The sequence below is a fragment of the Indicator indicator genome, chromosome 32 (assembly GCF_027791375.1).
Source record: "Indicator indicator isolate 239-I01 chromosome 32, UM_Iind_1.1, whole genome shotgun sequence".
Lineage (NCBI taxonomy): Eukaryota > Metazoa > Chordata > Aves > Piciformes > Indicatoridae > Indicator > Indicator indicator.
The window spans coordinates 2,979,445-2,994,655 of NC_072041.1; the positions used below are offsets into that span (position 1 = coordinate 2,979,445).

General features: G+C 50.3%; 1 protein-coding gene across 1 annotated transcript in view; it reads right to left on the reverse strand.

The window, feature by feature from the left end:
- Positions 1-3,611: 3,611 nt before the first annotated feature.
- TTLL10 (tubulin tyrosine ligase like 10) overlaps positions 3,612-15,211 on the reverse strand; it is a 34,510-nt gene continuing 22,910 nt past the window's right edge. Inside the window, exons 8-13 of the mRNA XM_054394831.1 lie at positions 14,566-14,728; positions 14,119-14,259; positions 12,358-12,474; positions 5,904-6,001; positions 5,288-5,417; positions 3,612-3,752 (exon numbers count right to left, since the gene is read on the reverse strand). Of these exons, the coding sequence (XP_054250806.1) occupies positions 3,612-3,752; positions 5,288-5,417; positions 5,904-6,001; positions 12,358-12,474; positions 14,119-14,259; positions 14,566-14,728 (790 nt within the window). The remainder of the gene's footprint in view (positions 3,753-5,287; positions 5,418-5,903; positions 6,002-12,357; positions 12,475-14,118; positions 14,260-14,565; positions 14,729-15,211) is intronic.

Here is a 15,211-nt window from a genome sequence, read left to right on the forward strand (position 1 = left end):
AAGCAGATCCCTGGCACTCTGCTGGCAACAGGGGGGGAGGCCTGGGCTCAGCTTTCCAAGCAAGAAGGGAGGAGCTGGGCATGTGAAGCATCCTCAGATACATAGGAGCAAGGAATGGGCTTGGGAGGAGCTTTGCTTTGCATCTTTTCAACAGACCTGGCATTTAGAGATAGGAAAACTGCTAAGTCAGGCTGGCATTCAGTTCAGCTGCAAGATTCCTGGGTTTGGGGGGGTTTATTCTGGGATGTCCTCTTCATCTTTGGGACTGGGGACCTTCTTTGTGCATCCTCTGCAGGTCTCTGTGGAGCTCCAACAGATCGCTGTGTTTGTAGGGGGCCAGTGTCCCATCACCCATCCCTGCAGGGCTGCAGGAGTGCCTGGAGGGCTCTCACAGCTTTCACAGGCTCTCCATATTCCCAAGATGTGTCCTGATGCTCCCTTTAAGGGAACAAGACAGTGTCCCTGGCAGCTGGCTCTCCTCTTCTCCAAGCAGGCAGTGCTTTGCCCTCCTGCCCAGCTGCCCTCTGCCCTGCAGCAAAGGACCCTCCCCCTCCATCCATCCAACACTCCCCAGCCCCAGCAGGAGGTGTTAGACCTGAAGGTGTTAGAAGGTGCACAGGGGTGCCAGGGTGACACTGCCATGGCCACAAGGGAGTTCTCTGCAAGTTCTGGGGTCCCCTCATCTCCTCCCAGGAAACTGGGTTTCACCTCTCTCTTGCACCACAGTGTGAGGCAAGGGTATAGGGGAACATTCAGATGGCTTTGTCCTGGTGGCCAGAAGGCCACCTTCTAACTGCAGCTCTTGGACAGCAGTCCCACAGGAGCTGATGTGCTACCTGGTAGCAATTTTCCCAGCCTTATCTAGGACATCTCCACTCTCAAGGACATCTCTACCAGAAGACCTCCTCTTCCTTCTTCCAGTTCCTCTAAAAGAAGAGTTTAACCCTGAGCTTGCAGCTTCTGCAGTACAAGTTCTCCCCTTGGAGGCTCTCAAAGAGCTCTTGGGCTCCCTGGCATGGAGCACAGATGTTGGTGGAGCAGCACTGCCCCCAGCTACTGCCCCATGATGTCCCCAAGGGAGGTTTCTGCCTCTCTTATGATGTTGCAATGGGGGAGGGAGTGGGGGTCTGCCTGCCAGGCTATAAAAGGGTGGCAGGGCCCAGTGACAGCACATTGCTCCTGTCTGGGCACCAGGGAGCAGCTCCTCTCCTGGCACCAGGGATCTGTCTCCTCTCCTGGCACCAGGGATCTGTCTCCTCTCCTGGCACCAGGGATCTGTCTCCTGTCTTGGCACCAGGGATCTGTCTCTTGTGTGGGACCAGGGAAGCAGCAACATTCTGGGCAAAAAGAAAAAAAAAAAAGCCAAAAACGAATTAATAACTGAATAAATCTCCTTGAGGAAGGGAAGATTTGAGTGTCTGGTGGAAGTCTGTGCCTCTGGCAGCAGGAAGCAACATCTCGCCTGAGGTGCACAAGACTCTGTGGGTGCTGAGGAGCCTCCACTCCTGCCAGTTCATACTGAAACACCCCCAGCAGGGCCAGGCTGTTCACTCGAAAGTTTGCTCAGTGGCTTTTTGGGTTTCTAGATGCCTACCTTGAAGGGCAGACACAGTTCCTGCTTACCCAACCACCTGACTTGCCAGCTGCCTCACTGATGGGAAAAGCAACCCATTTCCTGACTTCTTAAAGCTCCAGGGCAGAGGGAAAAACCCCAAGTGTGACTCATTTAAGCCCTGGAGAATGTCAGAGCTGCTCTTTGCATCAAAGGAAATGAAATGAAAGCCATTGGCTCAGGAGGAGGAGCTCAGGAGAGGGAGCTTGCAAGCAAACACTGCAGTGCAATTTGCATGCAGAGAGAATGCAGCCCCTGCTGTGAGGGAGTTTTCCTCTTTTTGAATGCCCTTTGATATTGAACTGGCCACAGGGGTGAGTTTTAGCAGGGGAAAGCCAACCTTCAGTCATAGAATTGTCAGGGTTGGAAGGGACCTCAAGGCTCAGCCAGTTCCAACCCCCCTGCCATGGGCAGGGACACCTCACACCACAGCAGGTTGCTCACATCCAGCCTGGCTGCAAAAACCTCCAGGGATGAGGCTTCCACCACCTCCCTGGGCAACCTGTGCCAGTGCCTCACCACCCTCATGGGGAAAAACTTCTTACTGACATCCAATCTGCATCTCCCCATTTCTAGTTTTGTTCCATCCCCCCCAGTCCTATCCCTCCCTGACATCTTCAAAAGTCCCTCCCCAGCTTTCTTGTAGCTCCCTTCAGATCCTGGAAAGCCACAAGAAGGTCTCCTGGGAGCCTTCTCTTCTGCAGGCTGCACAACCCCAACTCTCTCAGTCTGTCCTCATAGGAGAGGTGCAGACAGCTCCCTGCTGAGCTCTGTCAGAGCACACTGCACATCACCCCCCACACAGCCACCATGGTCAAATGCTGTATCCTTCCCAGGTCCTCAGCAGGTTTTCCTCTCCACTTTGGGATGGTGTCATGCAATGGGGGGCTCATCAGCTCCTTTTTCTTCCCCTGTTCTTTGTACAACACTTTATTTATTTATTCATTCATTCATTCATGTGTTTATTTCTTTACTTAGAGACAGAGCAAAATGAGAGAGGATAATTTTGGTGTTTTTCAGTGTTTGTAGGAGGGTAAAATAAAAGTGCTGAGGATCCTGAAAGCAGACTGGAGTGGGGCTGGTGTTGGTCTCTTCTCCCAAGTAGAATGAGAGGAAATTGGTTTAAGTTGTGCCCAGGGGAGGTTTAGGTTGGATATTCTGGTTGGATATTCAGGATATTTAGGTTGGATAATCAGAGGGCTGGAGCACCTCTCCTATGAGGACAGACTGAAAGAGTCTGGAGAAAAGAAGGCTCTGAGGTGATCTTCTTGTGGCCTTCCAGGATCTGAAGGGGGCTACAAGAAAGCTGGGGAGGGACTTTTGAGGCTATCAGGGAGTGACAGGACTGGGGGGAATGGAATAAAGCTGGAAGTGGGGAGATTCAGGCTGGATGTGAGGAAGAAATTCTTCCCCATGAGAGTGGTGAGAGCCTGTAATGGGTTGCCCAGGGAAGTGGTTGAGGCTCCATCCCTGGAGGTGTTTAAAGCCAGGCTGGATGAGGCTCTGGCCAGCCTGCTGTGGTGTGAGGTGTCCCTGCCCATGGCAGGGGGTTGGAACTGGCTGATCCTTGTGGTCCCTTCCAACCCTGACTGATTCTATGATTAGGAAAAAAAATTCTTTCCTGCATTGGTAGTTTCAGGCTGGGGGGAATTTTCCACCCAGCACACCAGCCAGGGTGGTCAGAATTCACAGTTCTTGTGGTCTGGGTTGCCCTTTCTCCCTGCAAACTGAAGCCCAGCATCCTGCTAGACACAGCTGAGGCACAGTGCACAGCATGCTGGGCAGCCAGGCCAGCAGAGTAGGTGGTTAAAAGAGGGGAACCCTCAGCAGAAGGGTCAGTGCATGACAGCAGGGAGGGGGAGAGGCAAGCTGGCAGCAGCTGGCTCTTGTCCTGCGTGCCCACAGGTGGGCAGAAGCTTTGGAAGTTCACAGCTTCACAGAATGGTTTGGGTTGGAAGGGACCTTGAGGATGCAAACCCCCTGGCAGGGACACCTTCCTTTAGAAGAGGTTGCTTAAGGCCTGACCCAGCCTGGCCTTCTCCCTGCATTGCAGTGTGAGCAGTGGCAGTGCCACCCTGCCATCTGCTGAGCCTCGGGCATGCCGCACTGCCTGGCTGCTGGCTACCAGAGTGTGCAGCACCTGAGGGCAGAGGTAAGCAGGAGCTGCTCAGAAGGTTAGGCAAACCTGACAGTAAGGCTTTAAATCCTGGCTGGAGCAGGGGAAGCAGGGAAAGCCTCTCCCTGAAGAGGAAAGCACATCCAGCCCCTGGGCTTCAGATGTCTTTGTTTGAGTAGAGCTGAGAGGCTTTTAAATGCACCTCCAAAAGTGTTACTCACCTGCTCCTGCCTCTCTTCAGCAGCTCCACCTCACCCTGACCTGGTCCTGCAGACCCAGCCTGCCTGCAGCATCCCACCCTTGGTCAATGGCTCCTCCATCCCCAGAAGGTTGCTTCAAAGTGATGCTGTAGTCCCAGGCTCACCTGGATGTGCCTGAGCTCCAGGTAGTCAGGGTGAGCAGGGGGGAGGAAGGAAATAAAGATGTGCTCTGACTTACTGCTCACTTAAATTCCTCTTGGGTTAGATTCAGCAGTGCCTGAGGTGTGAAAGCATTTCTTGTTGGGTCTAAAACCTCTTTCTCTTGCTCCCTGTCCCCTTGGCCCCCCAGGTGTCACCATTTCCTGCTCAGGTGGTGGTCTGATGCCAGAAGCAGGAGCTCCTGCTTGGCTGTCACCTCAACCAGATGAGAACTGGAAGAGTTTTTAGGAGAAGAAGGTTAAAGAGGGTCTGCTGAGTCAGGGAGCTGATGGACAGCTACAACTGATGGGCCAGGCTGGGGGATTCCCACTGCTAAGTCTGAAGTTTAGTCATTGCAGCTCCTCTCCCTGCTTTGGGCTGTTTCTGGGTTGCATCAGTCAGACCAGCCTTGGGTTTAAGAGGAATGGCTCCAACGTGGCAGCCATTGCCTCATCTCCCTCTAGCTTCCCTCTCCTTTCTGCCTGCCCTGAAGTATTTCTGCAGAAGAACTAAATGCTCAGAGAAGCAATTCCTGGGTTTCCAGCTGGGATTGCTGCCTGTTTGCTTCTGTCAGGTGAAAATGAGCTGACCAAGCACAGCACACCAGCACACACCACTTGAGCTTGCTTTTCTCTTTCCTTTTTTTTTTTTCTTTTGTGGTTTTTTTTTTGTTTTTTGTTTTTTTTTTTTTTTTGTTTCCCATGGTTCCTGAGCCTGTGTGTGGTGCTTCAGAGGGGTTTTCCATCCTGGTTGAGGAGCTACACCTATGGTATGGTTAAGACTCCTGGAAATTCTTTTTTGGGCAACACAGCAACTTCTTTTCTGGAGCAATGCAGCTTCTTGGAGGAGTTCTAAAGAAGCTTTGTGTAGGAGTTCCCCAGGAGCTTTGTGGAGGAGTTCCCCAGGAGCTTTTTGTGGAGGAGTTCTCCAGGAGCTTTTTGTGGAGGAGTTCTCCAGGAGCTTTGTGGAGGAGTTCCCCAGGAGCTTTTTGTGGAGGAGTTCTCCAGGAGCTTTTTGTGGAGGAGTTCTCCAGGAGCTTTTTGTGGAGGAGTTCTCCAGGAGCTTTGTGGAAGAGTTCTGCAGCACTTTGGCAGGGCTCTGACCAAACCAGCTGACACTTCTTGTTTGTGGTTGCAGATATTGACCTCTCCCTTGGCCAGCTCTGAGCTTTGAGGATGATTTCTGGCCCAGGGCTCCAGCATCCTTGTGGTAGAGAAGTACAAAGTGTCTGAGTGTCTCTAAAGGCAAAACCTTATGACCTCTGAGGCGCTTCTGGAAAACCCCAAGAAATCTGGAAGAGAAGATGGAGCTGTGAGTACTAAAATGCCTCCCCCCCAGCTGCCATGTCTGCACACAAAGCTGCTCTGGATGTGGGAAGGGTGAAGGATGAGGAGGGGAAGTGGTTTCCAACCTGTGAACCGTGGCCTCTGGGGACTGTCTTTGCTAAGACAATTTACACAACCTCCAAGCCCCACACTTTTAGAGTCATAGAATCATCAAGGTGGGAAAAGACCTTTAAGATCAAGCCCAGCTCTCAACTCAGCACCACCATGGCCACTAAACCATGTCCCCAAGTGCCATGGCTAGAGGTATTTTGAGCACCTCCAGGGATGGAGGCTCCATCACCTCCCTAGGCAGTCTGTTCCAGTGTCTCACCACCCATATTGTTATCTGAAGGTTGTTTTGGACCTACAGCTTGTAGGAAGAGGAGTCTTTGCTCTGACAAGCAAGGCAGTGGGTTGGTGACCTGCTGCCTGCCAATCTGGGGCTTGTTTGCTTACCAAGACACTCATAGACAACAGCTGGGATGATGTGTCTCAAGACTTTGCAGTTGGTGTGCAGTGCTGGGTTGGCATTCATCTCCAGCAGCCAGACCTGAGGAAGGGGAATGGCAAGCAGGAAATGAGGCTAGGACTCCATGGAGTGAGTGCCAGGGCCTTTGACTGACTTGTGAGCACCTTGAGAGGTAGCAGTGATGATAAATCCCCACACAACCCTGTGACACAGGATGCAAGCAGGACTGGAAGAATTAAACTGGCACAGGTTGCCCAGGGAGGTGGTGGAAGCCTCATCCCTGGAGGTTTTTGCAGCCAGGCTGGATGTGGCTGTGAGCAACCTGCTGTAGTGTGAGGTGTCCCTGCCCATGGCAGGGGGGTTGGAATGAGATGATCCTTGAGGTCCCTTCTAACCCTGACAATTCTGTGATTCTAAACCAAATCCCTTTTTGCATCCAGTTACTCACCTGAGAACAACCCTGGCCATTATTGTGTGTCTCAGGCTGATGCATTTTGTGTTGCCCCTTCCTCCCCAGCTGTGTGCTTCTCAGCACACCAGTTCCCCCACCTGCTTCTAGCTGGACTTTTTGGATGCCATGAGATAAAGTTCTGAGGGATCTAGGGATCATTTTTGGTTGAAGGTGGACAAGGGATCAAAACAAACAAAAACAACAGGGAGAAATTCTTTCCAGACACTGGAACAGGTTGCCCAGGGAGGCTGTGGATGTCTCCTCCCTGGAGGTGTTCCAGGCCAGGTTGGATGAGGCTTTGGGCAGCCTGGGTTGGTGGGAGGTGTCCCTGCCCATGGCACTCAACACAGGAAGGACATGGAGCTGATGGAGCAGGTCCAGAGGAGGGCCAGAAAAAGGATCAGGGGGTTGGAGCAGCTCTGCTATAAGGGCAGGCTGAGGGAGCTGGGGGTGTTCAGCCTGGAGAAGAGAAGGCTCCAGGCAGACCTAACAGCAGCTTGCCAGTAGCTGAAAGGGGCTACAAGAAGGCTGCAGAGGGACTGTTTGCAAAGGCCTGCAGGGATGGGACAGGACAAGGGGCAGTGGTTTGACAATGGAGAAGAGCAGACTGAGACTGGATGTGAGGAACAAGTTCTGCACCACCAGGGTGCTGCAGGTTGCCCAGGGAGGTAGTTAAGGTTCCATCCCTGGAGATATTCAAGGTCAGGTTCAACAGGGCTCTGAGCAACCTGCTCAGGATGTCCCTGCTGTCTGCAGGGGGCTTGGACTGGGTGACCTTTGGGGGTCCCTTCCAAACCCAACAATTCTATGACCCTATCTTTACGATTTCTTTTCCCTGCTCACTTTCTGCCTCCACCATCTGGTGCAGCACCCTGGATGCAGCACATGTAGTGCTCTGGGAGGAAGGCTATCTAACCATGTAACACCCCCAGGAGAATTTGACTCCCTTTTAATTGACTCTAATAAATAATTTTTATTTCTTTATGTATTTTTTAATTTTTGGGTCCCTGAAGCAGCAATGATCTTGCTTGCCAGGACCCAGGAAATGAAGTCTAAGTGGCTGGCCAGACTTCGGCCTTCACTTAAGCATTTGATTTTGCTGAGAGTAAACTACAGCAATCATTTTCACTCCTTTGAAAGGCTTGATGAGATAAATGAAACAACTGCTAAGTGAGGGCAATTCAATTGCTTTTTTTTTAATTCCCTTTTTTTTCTTTTTCCCTCTCTCTCTTTATCTTTTATTTTCCAGAGGAGAACTGAAAGAGCTGCTCAAAACCTGCTCTGGAAGATGCCAACAGAGGGCACCTCAGTTACATTTATTTGCCTTGGAAAAGCTTCTCAGGAAGGAAAAGAGAAAGGGAAAGGGAAAGCTTCTCTCTGGCCAGGAGCTTTAAACAGCAGCCAGAAAGAGGAATCAAAGGCCTTGGGCTGGATCCTGTGTGGACATAGCTGAAGCCACATGCTCAGCCAGGAACCAAGCACTGGAAGAGGCACTCAGATGCTGATGAGTCAGAAAAGGCCACAGGCTAAGGCAGTGGACTTCTGTTTCCAACAGTCCTAACAGGTTTTTATCAGATGCTTGGTTTTCTTCTTTATCATAATAACCTGGGGTGGGCACAAGGAAGTCTACAGCATCCCTTTGGTACGTCTTGCTCCTGGGGGGAAGGAGGAGCTGTGTCATTCAAACCAAAGGAACCCTGCCTGCTTTCACTGGGGACTGCAGTGTGTCAGGGAGTGATAGGTCTAGAGGGAATGGGAAAAAATAAAACAAGAAATGGGTAGATACAGATTGGATGTTAGGAAGAAATTCTTCCCCATGAGGGTGGTGAGACACTGGCACAGGTTGCCCAGGGAGGTGGTAGAAGCCTCATCCCTGGAGGGTTTTGCAGCCAGGCTGGATGTGGCTGTGAGCAACCTGCTGTAGTGTGAGGTGTCCCTGCCTATGGCAGGGGACTTGGAACTGGCTGAGCCTTCAGGTCCCTTCCAACCCTAACAATTGATTCTATGATTCTCTCTTCATTTCTGTGCATCCATCAAAAGCTGGCAAGTGGCTTATCTCTGCTCTGTCCTCCACTGACAGAGAGCTAAATCCCTTTAGGGCTAATAAAAAACCCCCTACACATCCTTCCTCCTAGCTGCTATCTGGAGAAAGGCTCTTGGGCACAGCTAGTGCAAACCTCTCTGGAAACAGCTTCCTTCAGTGTCTAAATTACACAGAATCCGACCATGGTGGGGTTGGGAGGGACTTCTGGAGGTCATGCAGTCCAACACCAACAGCAGCATGCCCAGCATCACAACGGCCAGGTGGGGTTTGGAATCTCTCCAGAGAAGGAGACTCCACAAACTCTCTGGGCAGACTGCTCCAGGGATCACAGTCAAGAGCTTTTTCCTTATGTTTGGGTGGAACTTCCTGTTACAAGCCGCACAGAGACAAAAAAAATCATAGGGGGCTATCATATGAAGGGAAACACCTAGAACCAAATTACTTTTTCCATTTGGTCTCTTATGAGGAGAGATTCTAAATGGAGCTTGCAATTCTGAGCTAGCATTTTCCTGTCACCAGTTACAGCCATGTCTAAGCAGGTGGAAAAAAGCTGATTTATAAGCCGCTCAGAGACAGAAAAAAGCACTGGGGGCTAACACATGAAGGCAACCTCCTAGCACCAAATTTCTTTTGCCATTTAGTGTATTTTGAGGAGAGAGACTAAATGGAGCTTGCAATTCTGGCCTAGCTCTTTCCTGTCACCAGTTCCAGCCATGTCTAAGCAGGTGGAAAAAAGTTGCTTTACAAACCACACAAAGAAAAGCATTGGGGGCTAAAGGATGAAAGGAACCTTCTAGCACCAAATTTCCTTTCCCGTTTAGTCTATTTTGAGGAGAGAGACTAAATGGAGCTTGCAATTCTGGCCTAGCTCTTTCCTGTCACCAGTTACAGCCATTTCTAAGCATGTGGAAAAAATTGCTTTGCAAGCCGCACAGAGACAAAGAAAAGCATTGGGGGCTAACACATGAAGGGAACCTCCTAGCACCAAATTTCTTTTGCCATTTGGTATATTTTGAGGAGAGAGACTAAATGGAGCTTGCAATTCTGGCCTAGCTCTTTCCTGTCACCAGTTACAGCCATGTCTAAGCAGGTGGAAAAAAGTTGCTTTACAAGCCGCACAGAGACAAAGAAAAGCATGGGGGCTAACACATCAAGGGAACCTCCTAGCACCAAATTTCTTTTGCCATTTGGTGTATTTTGAGGAGAGAGACTAAATGGAGCTTGCAATTCTGGCCTAGCTCTTTCCTGTCACCAGTTACAGCCATGTCTAATCAGGTGGAAAAAAGTTGCTTTACAAGCCGCACAGAGACAAACAAAAGCATTGGGGGCTAAAGGATGAAAGGAACCTTCTAGCACCAAATTTCCTTTCCCGTTTAGTCTATTTTGAGGAGAGAGACTAAATGGAGCTTGCAATTCTGGCCTAGCTCTTTCCTGTCACCAGTTACAGCCATTTCTAAGCATGTGGAAAAAAGTTGCTTTGCAAGCAGCACAAACAAAAGCATTGGGCATTAACACATGAAGGGAACATCCTAACACCAAATTTCTTTTGCCATTTGGTTTCTTTTGAGGAGAGAGTCTAAATGGAGCTTTGAATTCTGGCCTAGCTCTTTCCTGTCACCAGTTACAGCCATGTCTAAGCAGGTGGAAAATGTTGCTTTACAAGCCGCACAGAGACAAAGAAAAGCATTGGAGCCTATCACATGAAGGGAACCTCCTAGCACCAAATTTCTTTTTCTATTTGTTTTATTTTGAGGGGAGAGACTAAATGGAGCTTGCAGTTCTGGACTAGCTCTTTCCTGTCACCTGTTATAGCCATCTCTAAGCATGTGGAAAAATGCAGAAGAAAGGGAACCGTTAATCAGAGTGATCCAGTTTCTGCTTGTTGCCCCTTGTCCTAAATCTTGTCCCAAGCTGTTAGGTGACTTAGGCATTCACAGTGCAGTGCTTGGAATCTTCAGGAGGAAGCAGGAGAGAAGCCAGCAGCATGACTAGATGACCTTTAAAGGTCCCTGCCAGCACAAACCATTCTGTGGTTCTGTCTCAAAACATCTGCTGAATTTTAGAGAAGCATTTCTCCCTCTTTGGGTGCTGATCTAGCTGGGGATATCCCTGCTGACTGCAGAAGGGTTGTGATTCTGTGACTAGATGACATTTAAAGGTCCCTTCCCACCCAGTGCATTCCATGATTCTGTGAAGAGCAAACCCATCACTTCTGCTCCTGCTCCTCTTAAAGCTCTTTGTTCTTCCCCCAGCTTACCCAGGAATATCCAAAGCCCTACAGAAAGCTCAGCAGGTCTTGCTTCTCATGGTCTATGCTTCTAAGAACCCTGAGAGAGGAAAAACCACCTTCTAAAGCATGGCTCAGGTTGGAAGGGAGCTCAGAGCTTATCTCCTCCAACCTCCTTGCCATGGGCAGGGACACCTCTCAACTAGACTCAGCTGCTCAAGGTCTCATCCAGCCTGGCCTTGAACACCCCCAAAACAGAGGCATCCAGAACCTCCCTGGGCAGCCTGTTCCAGAGTCTCACCACCCTTGTACTGAAGAACTTCCTCCTCAGCTCCAGTCCAACTCTGCTCTCCCTCAGCTTCAAACCATTCCCCCTTGGCCTGGCTCTAGACATCCTCATGGAAAGTCCCTCTGCAGCCTTCCTGCAGGATCCCTTTCAGTTATTGGAGGCAGCTATAAGGTCCCCTGGAGTCTTCTCTTCTCCAGGCTGAACACCTCCAGCTCCCTCAGCCTGTGCTCACAGCAGAGCTGCTCCAGCTCTTGGATCATCTCTGTGGCCTCCTCTGGCCTCACTCCAGCAGCTCTGTGTCCTTCTGATGATGGGGACACCAGAGCTGGCTGCAGGATTGGAGGTGGAGTCTCAGCAGAGCAGAGTCAAGGGGCAGAATGTTCCAGCTGCCTCTGTCACCACTAAGTGCCCAGAAATCTTCATCACCATCATCATCCTTCTGCCCAACACTTGTCAAGAAACAGCTTTTGCTTCTATTTCCATGTGTAAAATCCCCCAGGACACAATGCTCAGCACAAACACTCCTGTGCTGAGCAAGCCAAGTAAGGATTTACCACACCAGAGTGATACTGGAGCTCCTATTCTCGTCCAGGTTTACTCAGCCAGGGCTCTGAATGCCAGCCATGCAAGAGACAATTCCCACTGAAATCTGAGAGGCTCCACTTTCTGTCTCTTTTGCCGTTTACTCTCCCTTGCCATTGACTTCCCTGCACAAAGGAGTCTATTGTCTGAGTGCCTTGCCCACTGCTGCATGCATTAATTCCTCTCTTTCACAGGGTTTGCTCTTCCCACTGCCCTTTGCTGGGATCTATTCGAGTTCCTTTCTGCTTTAGCAACAGCAGAATCTGCCAGATGGCTTTTCTGTTCTGTTCAGGCCAGGTGCTTTGGGAGGGCTGGGCTGCATTCAGAGCACCTCAATCACCCTGCTTAACGGTTCCCTTTCTTCTGCCTTTTCTTCTCTGCCTTTCAGTCACCCTTCACAAGTCCCACTTGGGATTCCAGCAGATTTTATCGACCCTTTGCTTCATGGTGAACCTACAGTGAAGGTGGAGATGTGGATGCTGACATGTGAATCAACAGACTGCATCCAGAGGAGTGTGGGCTTCATCCAGAGGAGTGTGGGCAGCAGGGCAAGAGAGGGGATTCTGCCCCTTGACTCTGCTCTGCTGAGACCTCACCTCCAATCCTGCAGCCAGTTCTGGTGTCCCCAGCATCAGAAGGACACAGAGCTGCTGGAGTGAGCCCAGAGAAGGTCACAAAGATGATCCAAGGGCTGGAGAAGCTCTGCTGTGAGGACAGGCTGAGGGAGCCTGGGTTGTTCAACTTGGAGAAGACTCCAGGGGGACCTTAGAGCTGCCTTGCAGTAGTTGAAGGGATCCTCCAGGAAAGCTGGAGATGAGGGGTTTGAAGTTGCCCATATCTGTACCTTAAAGTTTTCATCAACCAAGAAGTCACAGCCGAGGAGGTCGAAGTAGCCCAACCTGCGAGCCAGCTTGTGCTGGGCTGCCAGGATGCACTGCAGCATGATCTGCTTCATCCTCTCCTGCAGGGGGAGACAGGCAATGGTGCCAACTGTGAGTGCCAAGGGCACAAAGGACACAGGAGTCACTCTAAGTCATAGCTGTCCCCTTGGTTTAGGGACATTTTCCCTTCCCCTGCCTCCAGCAGAGCTCATCTCTAGGCTAGGAAGGATGTTCCTTCTTGCAGACCATTTGCCTGTCCACTTTGAGCTGAGTGAAAGTCCCCCTTGAACTTGGTTCTCCAGGTGGCTGCAGTGGTGGTGCATGAAGGGATCTTGGCCTTTTGCTCTCAGAGTGAGCTGCCTGCAGAGCTTTGAGATGTGTTCTGCCACTGACTCCTGCGGGGGCACCCAGAGATGAGCTGGACACAGCTGTTTCTGCCTCACAACCCCCCTCACAGCTGGGCTGGGCAGAGTATTTGAGAGCAGCCTGGGGAGACAGAGCTCCTTGCAGTAGGTGATGCTAAGTTTCACTTTGTTTAGGAGTTAAAAAGCTCAGTGGGGAATTACTGTGTGGAGAGAGAGAGAGAGACACCATAAAGCCAGCTGAAAACTTTCTGGTTCCCCTAGGAAACTTGAACAATCCAACTGGATTGGCTTCTGGGCTGTTTTCCTACAGAAGAAGCAGATTTTAGCAAAGTTTTTAGCCTTCTCATTTTCTTTGTACTTGGCTTCTAAACCGCAGCCTTTCCAAAACGAATCTCAGAAAGCCTCTGCCTTTGGCATTTGCAACCCAGCATGCCAGGCAGAGAACTGAAGCATCATTAGGCTCAGGCTGGTGAAGTGAAGTCTCAGGGACTGAGATAATTTCTTCACATTGTTTCTTCTGTGAGAGAGAAAGAAACCAAGCCAGAGGAGTCTTCTTATCTCTCCTTCTCCCCACAGGAATTTCATGTGGCAAAAATCAGATGGGAAATTAATCAGAGAATCACAGAATTGTTTTGGTTGGAAAAGAACTTTCAGGCGCTCACATCCAACCATTGTCTGACTCTGCTTCTGCTACTAAACCTTACTAAGGTACAAAGAGATCAAAACCAGAGACTGCTAAAAGAGGTCAGGCTAAGACCTGTCAGGATGGAGAGCTCTCATGTGCACTTTGTTTTTCTTTTTAGTGCAGGGTCACAGCACTGGGCCAGGAACCCCCAGCCCAGAAGTGCATTTTTATAGCTGGCATTTACATTCACACTTCCCTTTCCCAGGTCTTTGGCCAGGTTTAGTAATGTGAAGCTCTTTATTCTCTAGCATCAGGCACTAGGAGGAGAGGAAATGGCCTGAAGTTGTGCCAAGGGAGGGTTAGGTTGGAGGTTAGGAACAATTTCTTTGCTGCAAGAGTGGTCAGGCATTGGAAGAGGCTACCCAGGGAGGTGGTGGAGTCCCCATGCCTGGAGGGGTTCAAGAAATGTGTGGCCATGGCCAATGGGGACAGGGTTCAGTGGCCATGGTGGTGTTGGGTCAGTGGTTGGACTGGATGATCTTAGAGAGCTTTTCCAATCCAAACCATTCTGTGATTCACTTCTGTGCAGAGGAATGGTTACCATGGAACCATCAGTATCTTCTCCTTGCTGTGTGCATTTCCTTGGGGGCTCCAGTGACCTGAGGGAGGGTTTCTCCCCAATCCAGCCCCGCTAATGAAGCAAACCAGCACTCCACAGACTCTCTGGCACTTACAGTGAACACAGTGAACACCCAGTCTGCAGGGAGGCCACTGGTTTCTCTGAACTTCTCATTGAGGTAGCTGTCCAAGTGCTCCATCCTCCAGACTGTCTCCTCCTTCAGCTGTCTGTACAGGGGGTGCTTCTTCTGCATGCACTGAGAAAGACAGCAAAGGGAGGGTTTGATCTCTGGCAGCAAAGACTAACTGGGGAGCAGCTTGCATGGCAGGCATCTGACTAGCCTGAGTTGTTCCAGGCTTCTGGAAGAACCCCAGCATTAAGTCATGAAGACAGAGGGAATAGAAGCTCTCAGTAGCAGCTCAAATCAGAGAATGGCTTTGGTTGGAAGGGACCTCAGGCATCATCTGCTCCAACCTGCCATGGGCAGGGACACCTCTCAACTAGACTTGGTTGCTCAAGGCCTCATCCAGCCCTTCTTCTGAGCTGAGTGACTTGACTTTACCTGGTTGGTGAGGTGAACAGTCAGATCATCAGAAACAAGATCATAATGGCCACAGGTCAACCTGGCATAACCTTGGGCAAAAAACACCAGGAATGGAGCTGTGCAGGCAATGAGGAGGTAAGAATGGACATCAAACTTCTTCCCTTCCAGGAGCAAGGGACTGCTGGATGTACCTGTGAGGTCAGCAGTCCCACACACATCATCAACACAATGCAAAGCCCCCTCAGTTGTGATGGTTTGAAACTGTCTTTTTAATTTTTCTTTGCAAAGTTCAAAACAGAGAAAGTGAAAGAATGTAAATAAGTCACTATTGGGTGTAAGAAAGCAAAATACTGATTGTTCTAAACACTTCCATTGGATAGATAGAAATGTTTAAGAACTATTACCCAAAACAAAGTAGGCATTCTGCACATTCTGCGTTCGGCAGTGGGGGCAGTTGCTGGGCTGTCTGGCTGCTGTTTCTTCTTCTCTTCTGGCTGAAGATAACACGTACTGATCTTGGCAGCTAAGTTAACAACTTTCTGCTTAACAAACTCTGCTTCTCTGTCCAGGGGGGTCTGGGGGGAAGCTCCTGGGAGAGGGAGGCCCCTTTGGGAGGGTCCCCTTGGGGGGAAGCAAAGGGAGCTTGGTTGTGCTTTTCTGTTGA